At 48.7% G+C, this 20,213-nt stretch overlaps 1 protein-coding gene across 4 annotated transcripts; it reads left to right on the top strand.

Moving 5' to 3' along the window:
- Nucleotides 1-2,620: 2,620 nt before the first annotated feature.
- Nucleotides 2,621-17,381, top strand: THNSL2 (threonine synthase like 2). 4 transcript variants are annotated; one of them, XM_079941343.1, is made up of 9 exons: nt 2,621-2,682; nt 5,124-5,358; nt 6,598-6,792; nt 7,512-7,664; nt 10,771-11,001; nt 13,863-14,011; nt 14,118-14,243; nt 16,442-16,593; nt 17,090-17,381. In XM_079941343.1, the coding sequence occupies exons 2-9, from the start codon at nt 5,136-5,138 to the stop codon at nt 17,313-17,315; spliced, it is 1,455 nt and encodes a 484-aa protein (XP_079797469.1). In that variant the 5' UTR covers nt 2,621-2,682; nt 5,124-5,135; the 3' UTR covers nt 17,316-17,381. The 4 variants fall into 4 exon arrangements, with proteins under 4 accessions (XP_079797469.1, XP_079797472.1, XP_079797471.1 ...); XM_079941344.1 differs by lacking the exon at nt 2,621-2,682 and adding an exon at nt 3,134-3,241; XM_079941346.1 differs by lacking the exon at nt 16,442-16,593 and having other exon boundaries at nt 17,090-17,367.
- The last annotated feature ends 2,832 nt before the right edge of the window (nt 17,382-20,213 follow it).

The raw sequence follows: 20,213 nt of genomic DNA, 5'->3' as shown, positions 1-20,213 counted from the left end.
TCGCAGGCTCTAGAGCGCAGGCTCAGTAGTTGTGGCACACGGACTTAGTTGCTCCGCGGCATGTGGGATCTTCCCGGACCAGGGGTCGAACCCGTGTCCCCTGCATTGGCAGGCAGATTCTTAACCACTGCGCCACCAGGAAAGCCCTCCTTGTTCTTCTTGAGGGTTTTTTTTTATTACAACGGTCAAATGCAAAACTTCTCTAAATATGCCAACAGATCACTTGAATCAGAGTCACCTGGGGCACTAGTTAAAAATAAAGATTCCTGGGTCCCTGCCACTGACTTTCTGAATCGGAATATTAGAGATGGCACCCGGGAATCTGCATTTAAAACAAACTTCTTAGGTACTTGCTACTCAAAGTGGAGTTCTCAGACCAGCAATATTGGTCTTGCCTGGACACTTGCTAAAAATGCAGAATCTCACGCCCCACCCCGGATCTACTGAATTAAAATCCATATTTAACAAAATCTTCAGGTGAAGCTTTGGTATATTAAAGTTTGAGAAGCACAGGCCTAAATGATGTTTATACGCCTGGGAGTGTGAGAACCACTGACCTAACGCCATCAAAAGGTTCTTAGAATAGGGTCTACATTCGGGTTTGGGCCATGGGAAATGGTTGCTTGGCTCACCCAGAGGAATAAGAAAGTTTCACAGCCTGCAGATTCCCTTTCTGCATTTAAGATCACTTCAGTCTATGCGGATTGTCTAATTCTCAATGTATGGAACTGCAAAAGTGCGTTCTCATGCTGAAGCTTTAAACTTTCTTGCTGACCATTGTTTTCCAGGAATGTTTAACATGGCCACCACTAGTGTGATGGAATTTCACACTAGTATCCAATCAACTTTTGTAGCCTGGCCTTTGCTAAATGAGTTACCAACGACATCCAGATGGCTAATATTTTAAACAAGTCAATTTTGTTTTCTATCATTCATTCAATAAGCATGTACTGAGTGTGGTCAGTAACTGTTCTAGGGGAGAGAGTGGTGGATACAACAAATAAGGTCCATGCTCTCATAGAGCTTCCATTAGAATAGAGAGGAGAGAAAGACAGCCAACAAGCACGTGAGTCTGAGAGCAATAAATGCTATGAAGAAAATAGAAAAAAGAGCAACACGAAGTAATATTAACTGCAGAACTGTTTGTACCCTTCTCAAATGTATTCTACAAGCTTATCAAAAGTTATTGAGTAAAACCAGTCATCAGAACATTAAAAGGCATCTGATTCTTATTAATTAGGCACAATTACTGCTATTCCAAATAAATTCAGAAATGGAGGAAGTTATTTAGTATGATAGAAAAGGGTGCACAACTAATACATGTAAGAACCATACAGGGACTTCCCTGGTGGTCCAGTGGATAAGGCTTTGCCCTTCCAGTGCTGGGGAGGTGGGTTTGATCCCTGGTCGGGGAGCTAAGATCCCACATGCCCCGCATGGCCAAAAAAAAAAAAAAAAGAACCATACATATAAGAAGGGTCCAGCAATAGAAGATGCTTGGTTGGTTATGAGTATTGTAACAAACTCTGTGGCATCTTATGGCATTTTTGCCATGGGTCTCAGTTTCCCTGGCCTTTGAGTTATTAAGTACACTTGATGCAGGGGATGGAAACTCTTTGCAGGTCCCTGCCTGACCTATATTCCTCTCTGGGAATGGCCCCTCTGGCCGCTGTGTGAATTCCATGACAACAATCTATAAGCTGAGCAGTGACCAGTCAGACTTTCTCTTTCAGGAATTTGAGACCCACTCAGACTGGAGTCAGTCGACGGCAGGTGCGTGGACCTATATGGATGTGGACACCATGTGTGGGCCAAAGTTTGGAGGGCAGGTAACTTGAGTAAGCAGAGACCACAGGTTTAGGAGAATGTCATAAATAGAAGGAAGATAGCAGAAGTAACGGCAACACCAGAGGGCGGCCATTCCCTCCATCCCCATTACGCCCAGTGGGACCACCTACAGTGACCAAGCCCGGCCTAGAGGCAAGTCTAAACCTTATCCGGCATCTGTCACATCCAGTTCCACAAATTTTGCCATCTAAGTGGGTCGGGTGCCGGGAGCAGGGACATGAATCCAAGGGCATTTGGCTATATCTGGAAGGCATTTTTTCACGTCTTGCTTTTTTTCTTTAAAATAAATTGGGGAGGCATTTTACCCTAGAATATATCTGTGCTTAATAAAAAGTGTTTTCCTACAATACGATGTCACGTATCCCTGTGGATTCTGAATTCCTGACTCACTAACCCTAGTTTGAGAAACAGTTTGTCAGCCTTCCAGTTTTCGTAGGTGGGAAGCATGAAGCCCAGAGACGATAAGGGCCTTTCTTCTTTGCATCTTGCGCTCAGTTTTCTACCCTGCAACGTGCGACGATGTGGTGCTTCCGGGGCTTGCAAGGAAGATTTAAGAGACTGTGAATAAAGCGCTTAGCAAAGTGTCAGAAAAGCAAACTAAGTGAAGAATAAATGGTTTCCCTCTCGTTAGCATTCCCTGTCGCTCCCTCCTCCACCTCTTCCCACGCCGCTTTCTTCCGCCTTTAGCCTCCCTGCCAGGTGGCCCGGCTCATCCTCCGACCGGAAGCCTGGCCGCTGCCCCCGCGTCCGCGCGCACGTCCGGAACCAGGCACTCTCGCCGCGCCCGATCCGCCTCCCGGGCCGCGCCCCGCCACTCCCAGAGCCTGGCACCAGGTAAACGCGCCTGGCCCGGACCCCGCAGCCCTCCCACTCTCCCGCCCAACCAGCCGATTCCGGGGCGGGGATTGGGGTTCCGCCCCCCCGCGAGCGGGCGCCCCAGCTGCCGAGCCTCCAGCACGAGCGCGCCGGCCCCCGGTCCCCTTTCCGGGTCCTCTTCCGGCGATCGCGGCACCCTCTCCGGGGTAATCGGTAGCGAGACTTTTGAGCTCTGGAACTTTCGCTCAACCCGGATTTCAGCGTGGCTGGATCGGCCTCCCTAACCCCTTTCTTCAGTTTCTAGTTCGGGCGCTGCGACTTGGAGGAACCTGGGAGGGTTGAGGGTTCCCGATGCTTTGCACTTTTGGCAGGATTTCTGCAATTCTCAGAGAGCCCCGACACTGAGAAGTCTGCGGGGTTTTCAGAGGCTGGGAGTGGAGCCTTATCCCTAAGACCTTATCAAAACCGTCTTGGCCCAAGACCAGGCCAGCCGGAGGACTGGTGCCCAGTGACCTTGGAGAGGCCGGCGCCTGCCGTGGGCGTATCGGGGCCTCCACCCCAGGGACCGCAGTACGAGGTCAGCGATCGGCTGCCAGGGGTTCGGCCGCAGAGGTTTAAGTCTTCCCCATGGCCTCACCCCTGCTCAGAAATCTCTTCGCCTCCTGGAGGAACCCTTCTTGAAACGTTTCCTTGTCTTGCGACGATCTCTTGTTTCCCTTGCTTTTCATCCAGATTATTGGTCAGAGTTTTTCTGACCTGTCTCCACTCTGGAATACGGCCCAGCGGAGTCACAGGGGCAAATTATAAAATCGTGCGCCAGAGGCCACTTAGTTCAGTCCCCGTCGGATGCTTGGAGCCCCCATACAGCCCCCATACAGCAGTCCAACCAGAGTGCCTGATTTTTTTCGTCAGCTTCTTCACGTCCTGTGGCAGCGGCTTCTACTTCAGGGCTTCTCTCTCCAGTTTACCTTACACTGAACCCAGTGGTGTATAGCGCATGTAGCTTTGCCGTGTTGGCCTCAGAAGGCTGCCCCTTGGGGTCTTTGGATAGAACGGCGGCGGCGGCCCTTCCTGGTGCAGACAGCCGCCCGTGTGCTTATCAGTCCACTTCTTCCCACTGACATGTGCAGAGCCCGGCCTCAGGCCCTCTCCTTTGTTCCTGGGCCAGGTGGAGGCGGGAACGGAGACCAGCGCCCCGGGAAAGTGCATTCCGCAGAGATTTTCTTTCGCGCTTCTCTGTAGCTCTGACTGTCCTCATGCTTGCCACGGCTTCTCTGTGTCAGAGTCACAGTCTAGGGAACCAGAATTCCTCCAGGTCAATGCTAGCTCATTCCCTTTCTCATAGGTGGAAGGCTTCAGGTGGCTTTGTCCCCAGAGGGCAGGGGTTCCCCTCTGGCCCTGGCACAGAAGTTAAGTCCAAGCTGATACTGAGAGCTATGTCTAGTCAAATTCATCCCCAGAGGTGTTGTGGGGATTTATAATCAGAATTCACAGCCATGATCCAGAGAAAGGTGTTCCGAGCTCAAGCCCAGCTGCTTAACATGGTTCTTGGCTCCTGGGAACCTAACTGATGTGAAGTGTGACCAGAGTTAGGCCTGGGATGCCCTTGGACCCTATCCCCTTCCATGCTAATCAGAGTTCTGCCAGGACAGGACCAGTGAGCCGGGCCAGATGATAGTAAGAGTAGCATATCAGCACTTCTAACTATTTTAGGATCGGGCTGAGAGGTAGGGCACTGCTTTTCACCTGGGATGACTAACCGTACTAGTTTTCCTGGGACTGAGGGGTTTCCTGGGACTTGGGGCTTTCAGTTGTAAAACTAGGAAAGTCCCGGGCAAACTGGGATGGGTTGGCCACCCTGTTCTTCATCCTTGCTTCATATTAGACCCACCCAAGGAGCCTCATGTAGAGATTTCAATTTAATTGATCCAGGTAGAGTCCCAAGTAGGGGTATTTTTTTTAAACACTCCCAGGCCGATTGCAACAAACTACCAGAGTGGAGAACCATTAGGTTATAGGCGGCATTGCTAAAAATCCATTGAAGGTGATGATTATTTTTTTAGCAGAAGTAGATACATCTCTCAAAAGGGAGTGTAATCAAGTGTGTCATCCTCTCCTTATCGAGGGGGGTATCAAAATGACACGTGCCTTATTATTGTTATTCCTTCTCCCCACCCCAAGGACTTCTTCCTCATCAGTGAGGACCAAGTGTTCTCCTTTCCCAGAATGCTCCCGTACCCCCTCTCCCGTGGCAGTAGGTCAGTAGAATGACCTCATTTTGATTGGAGAGGTCAGGATTTGCGCAGCCTCAGGTGAAGCTGGCCCGAGATTTCACAGAGCCCCAGCCTCCCATGGATCATGGCCCAGGGGCTAGCCGAAGGGGCTGGGTGTACTTCAGCATTGTCCCCTGGGGTACTGAGCTTGGAGATCAAGCGTCTCTGGGACTGTTCCCTCTGCAGGCCTCCAGGATCATGTGGTACGTCAGTACTCGGGGGATGGCCCCACGCGTTGACTTTGAAGGGGCCCTTTTCTCTGGCTATGCTCCGGATGGGGGCCTCTACATGCCCGAGAAGCTGCCTCAGCTGGACAGAGACACCCTGCATCAGTGGAGTGTGGCCTCCTACCCCAGCCTGGTGAAGGAGCTGTGTAGCCTCTTCATTGGCCCCGAGCTCATTCCAAGAGATGACTTAAATGGTGAGCAGACCCTGCCTTTCTACTCTCCCATCTCACTCTTCTGCCAGCCCCGCCCACCATGGAGCTGCAAATCCGGCATTTAACCCCTAGGAGGTCCCTAGCCACGTTTCCGAAACTTTGGAGTTTTTTCCAGACTCCGGAATCCCAGAATTGGAAATATCCCCAAAGTGTTCATTCATTCCAGCTCCCACCTCCCGTGAGATGAATGCCAAAGTGATCTGCGGAGCTTTTTTTTTTTTTTTGCTTATTTTTTAAAAACCCTTTCAAGGGATTTCGCTATTGTCCTGAGATGCTTGAATGTGGGGTATTTCCTTCCTGCATATAAAACACCCAGACCCTCAGATTGCTGTTTTAGCTCCTTTAATGGTAATTCCAGAAGGGACTTTGAGAGTGTTCTGGTCCAGCTCATTTCAGACTGTTATGTGCCTACAGATTCTCTGTGGGAATATCTTTAAAATGCAGGTTCTGATTCAGTAGGTCTAGGGTGGGCCTGAGAATTCTACATTCCTATCAAATGTCCAGATGCTAATAGTGCTGCTGGTCTGTGGACCAAATGTAATGGTGAGAGTTTGGGGCTGAGAAGAAGAGGACTCAGAATGTAGTTCGATGACCCGCACTGATGGTGTTGCCTGGGTACATATTAGAATTCTCAGACTTCTCTGACCTACAGACCCCAAACCTGCATTTTAAGATCCCAGGTGATTGGTTCACTAATTAAAGTTTCAGAAACACTACTCTAGATGACCTTAGCCTTAGGTAGGATTCTAAGTAAACCATCTCAAGGTGCTGGCATCACAGGTGTGAGATTAAGTAATGCAAAAACAAACAAATAAGTCTCTGTCTTTAGGAAGGAAAATTAGAAGAGATGAGACATTTGCTTTGTTTCTTATGCAATTGTTTAATTGAATCTCATTGGAATACATGCACACAAGAAATCCAAATGATGAAGAAATTTATAAAGTGAAAAATGAAAGTCTTACAGCACCAATTCTGGTCTCTGGGGCCATCACTATGAGGAATCCATGAACAGTTTAGTTCATGCCTTTTCAGACGTTTTTCCTAGGATTAAACAATTATATTCACACACAGTATCCTTTATGATAAAAACTTCTGGTCTTTTTATCTGGTAACAAGGGAAAGAAACTTCAAATGTAAAAGTGTAAAGAGACTGAGAGTGAACTTGAGGGACAAGAGAATGGCCTTTAATCACCGTCCAACGTTCCCTCTCTCCCCTTGCAGATCTGATCGACCGAGCCTTCAGCAGATTCCGACACAAAGAGGTGGTCCATCTATCCAGACTGAGGAATGGGCTGAACGTGCTGGAGCTGTGGCATGGGGTCACCTACGCGTTTAAGGACCTGTCCCTGTGCTGCGCAGCACAGTTCCTGCAGTACTTCCTGGAGAAGAGGAAGAAACACATCACCGTGGTTGTAGGTGTGCATCGTGGCCGTGCGCCCTGGAGCCCTACCGTGCCCCAGCTTGCCAGGGTCCACCCACAGGATGCCCTCCACTGATGTCTCTCGGGGAGTGTGTTATTGGTTCTTCCAGAGCAGGGTTCTTTTTCTTAAATTGAAGTATGGTTGATTTATAGTACTCTGTGTGTGTGTGTGTGTGTGTGTGTGTGTGTGTGTGTGTGTGTACAGCACAGTGATTCAGTTATACATTAACTATCTGTCTGTCTATCTATCTATCTATCTATCTATCTATCTCTCTATTCTTTTTCAGATTCTTTTCCCTTATAGGGTATTACAAAATACTGAGGACAGTTCCCTGTGCTCTACAGTAGGTCCTTGTTGGTTATCTATTTTATGTATAATAATGTGTACATGGTAATCCCAACCTCCTAATTTATAGAGCAGGGTTCTTAAACTTTTCTTGTGCCACAGACCCTTTTGACAGTCTGGTGGAGGCTGTGGAACCTTCTTAGAATAATATTTTAAATACATAAAATACACAGAAGATACGGTGCCAAGCTCACAGATGCCCTGATTTCTATCCGTGGACCCCTTGGAGGTTCAAGGACCCCAGATTAAGTACTGGGTTCCTACCCTCCAGGATATTGCCTCACTTGGCGACAGTGCTTTAGGGGCCATTGCTTTCCTTCTCCATCTCCCTCGTCCTAAAGAGGAGGGTTCCTCCTTCTTCCCATCCAGGAACTTCTGGGGACACAGGGAGTGCTGCTATCGAGAGTGTTCAGGGGGCAGAGAACGTGGACATCATTGTTCTGCTGCCCAAAGGTCGCTGCACAAAGATTCAGGAGCTCCAGATGACGACAGTGCTGAGAGAGAATGTCCATGTGTTTGGAGGTGAGTGCTGGGACAGAGGCTCCGGGGACAGCATGGCTTTGCCTCGAGTGGTCTGTTTTGGGAGATGGGCTGGAACAAAACTAGTCAATCGACTAGCTGACCATCCTTCCTCCTCTCCTTTCTCTCTCCTTCCCTTCCTTCATCAGTCATATTTAGAGGTTGGTGTATGCCTTGACTTAGCACTGAGCAGGCTCGTGGCGACACAGTTTCAGAAACTACTGGAGGTGACAGGTGTGTAAACCAATACTGACAGTACAACCGAGGAAGCGCAGGTTGAAAATCGTACCCCAGAGAATGCCACTTCCCTGCATGTGCACCCTGCTGGTCCATATCTACAGGCAGCTACCCAGAGTCATAGCCTGAGCCAACTGACTTGGGTTCTGTCCCAGGGCACTGAAGTTCAGATGGCAAAAACACGTTTAATAATTATTTTTAAGAGAATGTGCCGTTGCGTGTTGGCAGCTCATGCCCTCCCTTGCAGTGTTGAACCAACTAAGCTATGCACTTGGTTAGCAGGTCTCAGTATTTAAAATAAGAAGCTACTCAGTGGAACCCATCGCTAGTGACCCCCCTTCCTGAGCCACATCACGAATCATAGGGTTTTGTGTTTGCAGAGAGGCAAAAAGCCATCTCCTTAATGTCTGGCCATCTGTTCTGAGTGCGTTTAATCATTACGGAGTTCAAGAGTGTAGGAAGGCGGCGGGTTCGAGTGGAGTCATACTTTTTGTTTTTTATTTCTACCTCTGACACCCTACTACACCCCAGGTAGCCCCAAGGAAGGGGTTGGAATATGAGCAGTAGGGGTCTTGGTGAGGTTTTGTGCACTGTGGCCTTGGACAAGCTGTCCAGGTGGCCTGGCTTGGTTTGGTCACTCACCTGGCAGGACAGCAAATATAGTGACAGAAAACCTTCCTTCTATAACTGGCCTGGCCTCCTGTTATAATCCCATAGATGATGTTTTTATAGAACACCAATTTTGTCAAGGACCAAAAGAACAGTGAGAACGAACCTTACCCATGGGAGTAGCATGAATATTCTTTGTCTATTTGTTCAAGAGCAAACAAAAAGCCCCTTCTACTCTTTTCTTTAGCAAGCACATACGCATTCCACTGAAAAGTTTATGGTTTAGCTGAGGCGGGTGTTGGCAAAAATCTTACACATTAGCCTTAGTAATGAATTACCCATATCTGGCTGCATTTTCCTGCAGTCACGACAAGATTTTAATGTACAAGGTTCAGGTTCCTGAGTGTCCCTGTTACACCCTAAGCACCAAAATTGCTCTTTATGAATCTAGGACTGTCTTTACCTAGAATCAAAGCAGAGAAGAGCTTTTCGTACCTCTAATCTGCACCTACGCCCTTCTCTCCTTGTCCACAGATGTTGGAAGGCTTTGACCTAAGGGCATGTGTAGAAGCGCCGTTCCTGACCATGGGGTGAAGAATGGTGCACATTTGAAAAATAGTGGCAGGGACTTCCCTGGTGGTCCAGTGGTTAAGACTCCGCGCTTCCAGCACAGGTGGCGTGGGTTCGACCCTGGCTGTGGAACTAAGATCCCGCATGCTGTGTGGCATGGCCAAAAATTTTTAAAAAGAAGAAAGAAAGAAAATAAGAAAGGAACCTTTAAAGGAATTAGCTTTTGTTTCTAAAACAGGACTGTTCAAATTCTTCCCTTCCTTTCTGGAATCTTCTGATTTGGTTTCCAGGAGGACGTGTGTTAGTTCGGGAGCTAACGGTGGGCATGTGTTTTCTGTTGGGCTGGTGAGCTCAGGGAGTAGAGATGGGCCACTGGGTTGTTGTGTGTTGGACAGTAATGTTTTCTAAAGTCATGCATTTCCATATACATTGTATACTTGGTTCTTCTTAAGCACAGGATCATCAACAAGGGCTAGTTATATATTACTTGGGATGTTTTTGGTTGGAAGTAACAGAAAATCTAACTCAGACTGGCTTGAACAGGGATAGTTTTCAGCTCATGTCCCTGGAAGTCTAGAGGTGGGATAGGCTCCCGACTGGCTGGTTCACTGGAGCCAGGTTCTCTGCTCCGTCTTCCATTCAGCCTCATTCCTCTTGTGGCATATGACGGTTACTGAAGGTAACCAAGTCTCTCTTCCTGTGGCTCTCTCTTAAAAACAGTGAATCTTTCCTTAGCACCCCAGCAAATATCCCCCCTGTACATGGATCTGGAGTCAGTCCTGCAGCCTCATTACTGCTACACGATGAAGGGTGGAATGAATAGGAACCTCAGTGCCGGCCTTCCCTGGTGGCGCAGTGGTTAAGAATCCGCCTGCCAGTGCAGGGGACACAGGTTCGAGCCCTGGTCCCGGAAGATCCCACATGCCGTGGAGCAACTAAGCCCGTGCGCCACAACCACTGAGCCTGTGCTCAAGAGCCCGCGAGCCACAACTACTGAGCCCGTGTGCCACAAGCCCGAGCACCTAGAGCCCGTGCTCCGCAACAAGAGAAGCCACCGCGGTGAGAAGCCCGCGCACGGCAACGAAGAGTAGCCCCCGCTCGCCGCAACTAGAGAAAGCCCGCACGCAGCAACGAAGACCCAACTCCGCCATAAAGAAATAAATACACAAATTTATTTAAAAAAAAAATAACCTCGGTGCCTACTCTGGCATTTCCCCTGATAATCTTCCCCCACTGTCCTCCAAGTTTGGACCCAGTGGAGAAACAGACCCAGGTTTCAGACAAGAGAACAATATTGGCTGGATTGCTGGTTGGGCTGGGTTGAGGGATGCAACTTGGACTAGGGACCCACGTGGGAAGAGCGACTCTTTCCCTCCAGCCCCTGATGGAGGACGGTGAAGTAAAGCCCAGCCTCTCACCATCTCACAATCTGATAAACCATCCCCAGAGACTGGGGAAGAGGGCATGGAATACAAAGAGGAATTCTCCCCCAATATCCCAGAAAGCTGACATTTTCTTTCGTTCTAGATAATGGTAGAAACATTGGAAATGTGACCCCAAGGATATGAGATGTGGTTTGAGTGAAGGTCCCAGCAGGATGGTCTCAGCCCAGGAGTACATGCTGACCTTATGGGCACGTGCTGGCCCCCGGGGGGTCCTTCATGATAACTCCCTTTCCTCTCTCCTCTGACAGTGGAGGGGAACAGCGATGAGCTGGACGAGCCCATCAAGGCCGTGTTTGCCGACGTGGCCTTTGTCAAGGAGCACAGTCTGATGAGTCTGAATTCCATCAACTGGTCCCGGGTCCTCGTGCAAATGGCCCACCACTTCTTCGCTTATTTCCGGTGTGCACCAACCTTAGACTTGCACCCACTGCCCCCCGTGGAGGTGGTTGTACCATCGGGGGGTGCCGGTAGCCTCGCAGGTAAGGAGACCCCTGGGCGGAAATGGGCTTTCCAGAAAAACGCCTGTGGTCCCCGTTCTCCCAGCTGCACTTTGGTTGAGGATAAAGGTTGGGTCCTAAGTGATGGGAAATGACACACAAGAAGCTTCCAGAAAACTTGCCCCAACTCCCTGGGGGTGACATCCTGGCCTCTTGCCACAGGGGAAGGAGGATGAGTTAACCCCAAGGTGCTCCGGCTGCCTGATCTGATGTGTTTGCTCAGCAGAACGTGGGGAGACTAGGCCAAGGTTCAGCTGCTGGCCCGGCTGGCAGTGCCCTCTGCCAGGAACGTGGACTTTCCTCCCAGCTCCAGCCAGCTGCCCGCTCTGAAGATAAGGGCTCGCCTGGCACGGCGTGTTTTCCCTGGAGACTGCGTGATGTGGAAAGAGTCCTGGACTTAGGCTTCTGTGCCAGTTCTGTCCTTTACTCGCTAAACGTCTTGTCTCTTAGATTCAGCTCCTCAGCTATCAAAGATTGGAACACTTATCATATCTCTCGCAGAAATAAGATTCTTTATGCGTGTCTGTGAACTTTATGAGGGTCAAGAGCTATAGAGCTACGTGGCATTCAAATCATTTCCTATAATAATACTTAACATTTATCAAGCACTGACGATGCATCAGGTACTGCTCTAAATGCTTCTCTCGTATTAACTCCTTAAATCCTCACATGCGCCTATGAGGGGGACGATACTATTATTTCCATTTTATAACGAGGAAGCTGAGGCATAGAGAAGTTGGTCAGCCTGCCCCTGGTTACACAGCAGTCAGTCCCAGAGCCGGGATGGCAGCCCAGGCAGGCTGGCTCCAGAGCCTGAATCCTCACAAGCGTGCCTCCTGATTGGCATGACTTGTTTTCTGATGGTTCTGTTAGTGGCATCGCTTCTGATGGGCGTCCAGGACAGCTTAGGTGAGACCATGAAAGTATCTTAGCGGTCAGGAGGCTTCCTGACTTCAGCTAACACAGGGATGGAAAGAACGGCAGGCTGGCTGGTAGACAAGGATGGCTCAGCCTTCTTCCCCCTCCATGGCTGCCCATTTGCATCACCCTCCAGGGAGTGATGCCACCTGCACACGTCCCAGTATCTGCCACAGCGCCTGGCACAAAAGCAGTGTTTGCAGAGGGGACTCCGATCTAGCCCTGCTCCATCAGGAACCAGCTGCTTGACCTTAAGCCCCTGGACCCCTTGAGCCTCCGTCGCTCCTCTGTCATACAAGGATATCATGATGTTTACCGAGGATCACGTGAAATAAGACTGTGAATGTGCTTTGCAAAATTAAGAGTGATGTTGGGTGGTGCGGTTATCCTTAACTCCTTTCACCTACTCATCAGAGATAGCCATTCATGGCAGTAGGAACCTTCCCCCAAACCACGTTGCCTTTCTGGGCTTTCCATCTTTCAGGGTGAGGAATTCCTTGTTTGTTCCATGCAAATAGACACCGCTATTAGGGCTGCTCTGTGCCCCCTCAGTCCCTTTCCAGGGGACGCAGTCTGAGGGCTCTGGTTCTAGGAGACTGAGTCAGGGAACTCAGCATGTGCTCTAGACTTAGACAGACCTTGTTCAAATCCTTCGTCTGCCACTTAGCAGGCTTTGGATGGGTCATTTCAACTTCTCAGAACCTCCATTTTCTCTCCTGCAAATGGTGGCGAGCGTGTGTCAGTACCTGCCTGGGGGCAGGGTTTGGCACGGGAACAGTGTCAGGGCACAGTCACCTTCTCCTACTCTTTCCCTCTTTTTTTGGTAACGGCTTCATTGCTCTATGATTCACATATCATACAATTCACCCACTTCAAGTATATAACTTAATAGTTTTTAGTATACACAGATTTGTGTGGCCATCACCATAATCAGTTTTAGAACATTTTCCTCACCCTAAAAGGAAGTCCTGTTCCTTTAGCAGTCATTCCCCCTTTCCCCTCATCCCTCCCAGCTTTAGGCAGCCACTAATCTATTTCGTCTCTATAGATTTTCCTATTCTGGACATTTTATATGAATAGAATCATCCAATATCTGACCTTCCTTCACTTAGTGTAATGTTTTCCAGGCGCATCTATGTTGTAGCATGTGTCAGTACTTTATTCCTTTTTGCGGCTGAATACTAGTCTATTGTATAGCTATAGCACGTTGTGTTTATGCATTTATCAGTTAATGCACATTTGGAGTGTTGCCGTTTTTTAGTCGTTACGAATAATGCTGCTATGAACATTTGTGCTTAGGCCCTGCTTTCAGTTATCTTGAGTATATAGAAACTAGGAGTGGATTTCTGGGTCATATGGGAACTCTGTGCTTAACTTTTTGAGAAACTGCTGGACTGTTTTCTGAAGTGGCTGCACCATTTTACACTCCAGCCAACAGTGTATGGGGGGGGGGTCCAGTTTCTCCACATCCTGACCAAGACTTGTTATTATCTATCATTTTGATTCTAGCCATCCCAGTGGGTATGAAGTGGTACGTCACTGGGGTTTGGGTTTGTGTTTTCCTGATGACGAATGATGTTGAGCATCTTTTCATGTGTTCATTGGCTATTTGTATATCTTCTTTGGAGAAATATGTACTCAAGTCCTTTGCCTAATTTTTAACTGGGTTATTTTTATTGTTGAGTTGTAAGAAATCTTTATATATTCTGGCTTCAAGTCCTATGTCAGGTATATGATTTGCAAATAGTTTTTCCTCTTCTGTGGGTTGTCTTTTCATTTTCTTGATAGTCTCCTTTGAAGCACAAAAGCTTCCAAAAGCACAAAATCTTCTTAATTTTGATGAAGTCCAATTTATCTACTTTTTTTTCTTGTGTTGTTGTGCTTTTGGTGTTGTGTCTAAGAGACCATTGTTCTCCTCTCTTAAGCTGGCTTCATCGCTCAGAAGATGGGCCTGCCCATCCACCTGGTCGTGGCAGTGAACTCCAATGACATCATCCACAGGGCCGTCCAGCGGGGAGACTTCTCTCTGTCTGAGGCCGTCAAACCAACCTTGGCATCAGCTATGGACATTCAGGTGGGGCCTGTGAGGCGATGTGCAGGTCTGACCCAGGTGTTGGTTGGGTGGAGGTGGATGAGGGCTGAGGTCAGCGTGACCCTCGGGACCCTGCCTTCCTGCCCAGGTGCCGTACAACATGGAGAGGATCTTCTGGCTGCTCTCTGGCTCTGACAGCCAGGTGACGAGAGCCCTCATGGAGCAGTTTGAAAGGACCCGAGGTGTGAGTCTGCCCAAGGAATTGCACAGCAAGGTCAGTTACCACGCATACACCACGGAGAAGGGAAAGGTGCAGCCACAAGACCAGACTTGGGGTTTGAAAATCTGTTCGAGGAAAGGGGATGCTTGTTTCTTGAGTACCTACTATAAGCCTGGCACACCTGCCGTCACTTCATGTGGATTTCTTTGTTGAATGAGGAGAGGCAGTAGAGGTTATTGGTTTAGAGTCAGGTGGGGCTTAACTCCAAGCCAGCTGTGAGACCTTGGACCAGTTTCTTAAATTCCGTGCTTCAATTTCCTCATCTATAAAATGGGGATAAAGAGAATGCCTGCCTCATAGCATTGTTGAATTTTAAGTCAAATAATACCCATGAAGAACTTTGTATACTGCCTGGCAATATAGGGCTTAATATATTAACTGTTGTTTTTATTTATTATTGTTGATTTCCAATAATAACTGGAAGCCACTTTTCCCATCCAGTATGAGCAGAAACTACTGTTCTATTAGCTTTTTTTTAAAAAAAAAAAAAAAGAAAGAAGGAGAAATTTTATCTCCTCAGATGGGTAGGAGCCTAGGGAGGGATTGCTTTTATTTTAAGGTAACCTGGCGATGAAAACTTATTTAATATAAAAAAAGAATTTCATATGTTGAATTTGCTTTTAATTTTCTCTGCCACATTCCCACCAAATCGTCATCCAGACTGTGTATATCTCCAATGCCTAGGACCTCACTACCTCACATCAGCTGTAATCATTATGAAGTTCTTTATATCAAGCTAGAACCTGTTACTTCTTAGCTTGTGCACTGGTGAGCCATCTGATCCCCATACTTAAAGAGAATCTTCGTTTACCTGCTAAGCCTTCCTTTAGCTGTCCCTTACATGACGTAATTTTCAGTGGTCAATGTCCATCTTAAAGGGTTGTCTCCAGAACTAGATACACCCACACAGACTGGAGTGGAATTTCTGTCTTCTGGAATCTATGCTGCTTTTGATGCAACCTGTCTTAGTTAGTTTGGACTGCTATAACAAAGTACCACAGACTGGCGGCTTAGAAACAACACAGATGTACTTCTCACAGTTCTGGAGACTGGAGGACTGAGGTCAGGGTGCCGTGGTTGAGTTCTGCTGAGGGCCCTCTTCTGGGTTGCAGTTGTCTGCCTTCTCATATGTGGAAGGAGATTTAGCTAGCCCTCTGACCTCTTCTTATAAAGATGCTAATCCCATTCATGAGGGCCCCACCCTCATGACCTAATTACCTCCCAAAGGCCCCACCTCCAAATACCATCATATTGGGCTTAGGGCTTCAACATATAAACTTGGGAGGGACACAAACATTCGGACCGTAACACAGACAAAGTTCAACTTATTTAATGGTTTGTATTGACATCCACAATCCTTCTCCTCATGTAAATGAGATGCTCCATGAAGACAGACACCATATCCCCCAATTCTTCGTTCTCTCCCCCGCCGTACACGTAGAAGATATTCCAACTGCTGGAGAAGCATTCATTCATCCATTCATTCACTCATTCATGTTACATATTGACCATGAGTCAGGAGCTATGCTTGGTGCTGGAGATACAAAGATAAATAAAACACACGCATTGTCTTCTGTGAACCCTAATGGGTCAGGAAGGTATCTAAACAATTTATAATGCCCTCTGGTCTCTATTGGTTGCAGTTGAGTATATGCAGGGTTTTGGGCACATTGTAAGCATGCAGTGAATTTTCAGAGAATGATCAAATAAACCATCTACACCAAGGGAGCACTGAGAAGGGAGTCTTCCTCTGTCTAAAGGTAGTGGGGAGTTTTCCTAAAGGAGGTGCCACAAGAGCTGGGTGGGAACTGACGGGAAGCTATTCTCACATCCACAGGAAGGGGGCGTGTCAACAACGCAGCAGGAAGGCTCGAGTGCCCTTACCCTGTGTTCCGTCCCGTTGTCGAACAAGACTACATACACTAATTTGCTGATTCATGAGCCAAATCCTAACTAAATGTGTTGACCTGAAACTCAAAGGTATCCTTCCCCTAACTTGAGTGAATCCATTTGAAACTGGGAAACGTGGGAAACCAGATTTTTCTCTGAGCTGGATCTGAGCCATTCAATCTGAACGTTTCATTCGCGTTTCTGGTGCATATCTGGCTATGTTACGTGGTGGGAATTTTCTCCCCTTTTCCCCACTTCCCCTCAGCCCTGATTCCCACCTCTCTGACCCTGAAACCTGTCAGCTTTCAGAGGCAGTAATTTCTCAGTCAGTGTCAGACGAGGCCATCACCCAGACCATGGGCCGCTGCTGGGAAGAGAACCAGTACTTGCTGTGCCCTCACTCGGCCGTGGCTGTGAGCTACCATTACCAGCAGGTGGACGGGAGGCAGCCCAGGTACAGGTGGTGGGTGCCTGTGTGTTGGGGGGACCCCTTGGCTTTCAGGGGTCCTCCTCTTCACCAAGCAGGGGAGAGAGGAATGTGAACAAATGGACATTTTTTTTTTTTTTTGGCTGCCCCTTGCTGCACGCGGGATCTTAGTTCCCTGACCAGGGATGGAACCCACGCCCCCCTGCAGTGGAAGTACAGAGTCTTAACCACTGGGCGGCCAGGGAAGTCCCACAGATGGCTTTTATGAGCATGATGGGTGCTGCGTGGAACTGTGTCTTGAGACTGTGGTCCTGGAAGGGGGAGCTGGGCCTCCAACAAGGAGGAGCAATTTGCTTGCAGAGATAAGTTCAAGGGACCAAACACGTCTTTTTCTCTCTCTCTTTCTCTGCACCCTACCTCTCCCCTTCCCCTGTTCCTTCTTCTCCCTCCTGGCCTGCGTTCTGTACCTGTCCCTCTGTCTTCTGTCTTCCGCCCCCTGTTCCCACCTGCCCTGCCTCCGCAGCCCTCCCCGCTGTTGTCTGGCTCCCGCCTCTGCAGCCAAGTTCCCGGAGGCCGTGCTGGCTGCCGGGCTGACCCCGGAGACTCCCGCGGAGATCCTCGCCCTGGAGCACAAGGAGGCGCGCTGTACCCCGATGCGGAAGGGTGACGACTGGACGCGGATGCTTCGGGGCCTGATTGAGGACCTGAGCCGGCAGTGGCGGGGGCGCTTCCGGAACGCGCCGGCATAGCCAGGCTTCCTTTAGGCTTCGGACCCTGGGAGGTGTCCCCTCTGAGCTGCCTTGTGCACTTTCTCCCCATGCAGGTGCAGGAGTTTCTCAGGGGGCTGCCCAGCTGGGCCTGGAGCCAGCGGGCTGTGTGCTGTACCCTGGCTGCTCTGTGCTCTCACCGTGGCTGGCTGGCCGTGTTGGGCCTGGTCACCGGGGAGGCGGGGAGGGAGTCGTGGATGATTGCTGGGGGTGCTGGGGGTCAGACAGTGCAGGAACATCACTGCTTCCTGTGAAACTCTCAGGGCCTGCAAATGAAAGGTCTGGGGCTCAGGGGCAACCTTGGCTCCAAGATTTTGGACCCCCAGATCCTAAAACCTGTGCAGGTGGGGCCTGCTGCCTCCATTACCACAGGTCTGGCTCTGAGCCTTAGTTTATCTGGTCCCCAGGTCAGATCCAGACATCTTGGCCACAGGTCTTCCACCCTGTCAAACGTTGGGAATCCCTGGAATAAAAGTGCAGGTTCAGTGCTATGGTGACTCTGCGTGCCCTGTGGGCAGAGCCCGGTGCCTGTCAGGTGGTGATGGTGGTACCATGGTGTCCCTCATCCATCTGCTGCCCCAGGTTGCCAGCAGGGCAGGTGGCACAGGAGCTGGGGTTCAGGATCACCAGATCCAGGCCATGTAGGAAAGCAGGAGCCTCAAACTAGGTCAAGTTGCCCTGTTGCTCATGTACCAGGTTCACCATCCTTATTAAACCAAGTCATGATCATAGCAGCGGGAAGCAATGGTCCCTCTTTAAACACTAAATAAAGTCCAAATGCCTACATTTCCACAGGTACCTCCATAATCACGCTGCTTCAGAGAAGTCAAGTTGTTCTTTCCACTGAAGACACGACTGACGCTCTCCCTTCTCCACGCCTTTGACCCTACACTTGCCTCTGGGAGACTGTCCTTCTTTGATGAACCCACAAGTCCCATCTCACAGGCTATTTGTCTTGGTTCCTGGTACTTGTTTACTCGTCAGCGCAGCTGGAAATAAGGACTCCTGTTTCCTGACTCTGGCAGAACTCCAGCTGTAGCTTTCTTAAGCTGTGTATTCCCTTCTGCCCTGTTTTATGGTTAGCCACTTGAGACGTTATCTTCCTGTCTCTAAGCTCCTTGAAGATAGGAACAATTGTTTAACGCAAGGGCTAAAACTTTTTGGATTTGCCCCTATTGATTAAAAATCTTTTAATATGTTCTCCCAACATATGTGGACTAAATTATGAATAAACTACACAAACCGTGAGCTAAAATAGACATGAAGGAATAATAACGACACCTATATTTATCTTTTCTCCCCATTCTCCAGTGGATCGCCTGTGGGCCTGTCTTTGGCAGTCCTGGTTGAACACAGCGCCTGTTACATTCCAGAACCAGCAGGAACCAGGGGCATAGCTCCCCTGTGATCGCACATCTGCCAGATACTGTGCGATGACTCTCAAAGTGTGGTCCCTGGGTTTATCCAAAATACACTCTCCTGGCCCCTACCCCAGACCTTCAAAGGCAAATCTGTGGGCGTGCGTGCGCCATCTTCAGTCCTTACAAATGCCCCAAGTAAGTTTCGACCCTCTCACTCGGGAAACCTTCGCCAGAGGCTTTAAGTGTATGAATAATTCTCTTCCACAGGGAGATAGGCTTTTCACAAGGGCGTGCTTTCTTCCTGCTACTGTTTTCATGATCTAGCCTGCACTGTCCAGTTCAGGAGCCACTAACCATATGTGACTGTGGAGCCCTTGCAATTTGAATAGTCTGACTGAGGAACTGAATTTTAAAGTTTATTTAAGTTTAACTTACATTTAAATTTCAAAACTATTACTTGATTCAGTCATTGGAAAGCTTTTAGGTATGATTGGCAAAATGCAGATATGTGAAACTGCTTTTTCAGCTGTGAAATTTATGAAGTACATAAAATACAGATAAGTATTTCCAATGAAAATTCAATGTTCTGATTGACATGTGTCACAACTGTAAACTGCATATTGGATTTCAAAGGCTTCCAATGAAAAAAATCTAAACTATCTCATTAATAACTTTATACAGATGACCTGTTGAAAGGATGATATTTTGATGTATTGAGTTAAATAGAACACGTTATCAAAATTAATTCCGTCTTTTTCCTTTTCCTTTTCCAGGGACATTTAAAGTTATATATGTGGTTCGCCTTTGTCTCACGTTGTATTTCTACGGACAGCAGTGATCTAGGCTTTGGGTACACATGAACACACGGCAGATAGTTGTGGATTTAGTTATTTTACTGGGTTCAAACCTCATGTAGATTGAGGGAGGGGGTTAGACAAACGCAAACACGTGTATGTCAACACAAGCCTGAGGCTCTGGTCTCTGGGGGCCCCTCTGGAAGGCAGTTAAGGCAGGCACAGCGTGGAGGTATTTTGGCCACTAGAGGGCGCTGTTACTACCACTCTGAGGGCCGCTGTGAAAGGAGCCAGTGGGCATCTGGCCTCCAACGCTGCCTTTCCCGGCCCCCGAAGTCTAAAGGAGCTTCTGGGCCACCCAGCTTGATCTCTGCCTGCTACCTCCACATCGGAACCACTAGCCCCGCATCTACTTGATGCCCAGGGGCTGAAAGGAGAGGCCGGAGGGCATCCTCTTACTGGAAAACTTGGCCTCGAAGCATGGCATTCAGTACGTAGACGGCAGGAATGCTGGACGCACAGGAGGATGGGCGAGCATTCCTAAGGGAATGACCGTGACCCTTACAGCCATCAGCACCTGACAGCTTCCGAGACACTTTAATATCCACAAGAGCATACCTGAGGGAGCCCCCAGGACCCATTTATCTATTAGGCAAGACCAGGCTGATACTTCGGGGTCATGAGATACTTAGAGGCCCGTGAAAATATTTTTATTTCTATTAAAA

The sequence above is a fragment of the Stenella coeruleoalba genome (genome assembly GCF_951394435.1).
Source record: "Stenella coeruleoalba genome assembly, chromosome: 13".
NCBI classification, from domain to species: Eukaryota; Metazoa; Chordata; class Mammalia; order Artiodactyla; family Delphinidae; genus Stenella; species Stenella coeruleoalba.
This window is presented reverse-complemented; position numbering and strand designations above follow the sequence as displayed.

Excerpts from the sequence above, each read along its gene's own strand:
- THNSL2 (XM_079941343.1), top strand. The coding sequence starts at position 5,136 with ATGTGGTACGTCAGTACTCGGGGGATGGCCCCACGCGTTGACTTTGAA. Across the intron at positions 11,002-13,862 it reads GGGTGCCGGTAGCCTCGCAG|CTGGCTTCATCGCTCAGAAG; the intron begins GTAAGGAGACCC and ends TCCTCTCTTAAG. Across the intron at positions 14,012-14,117 it reads CATCAGCTATGGACATTCAG|GTGCCGTACAACATGGAGAG; the intron begins GTGGGGCCTGTG and ends CTTCCTGCCCAG.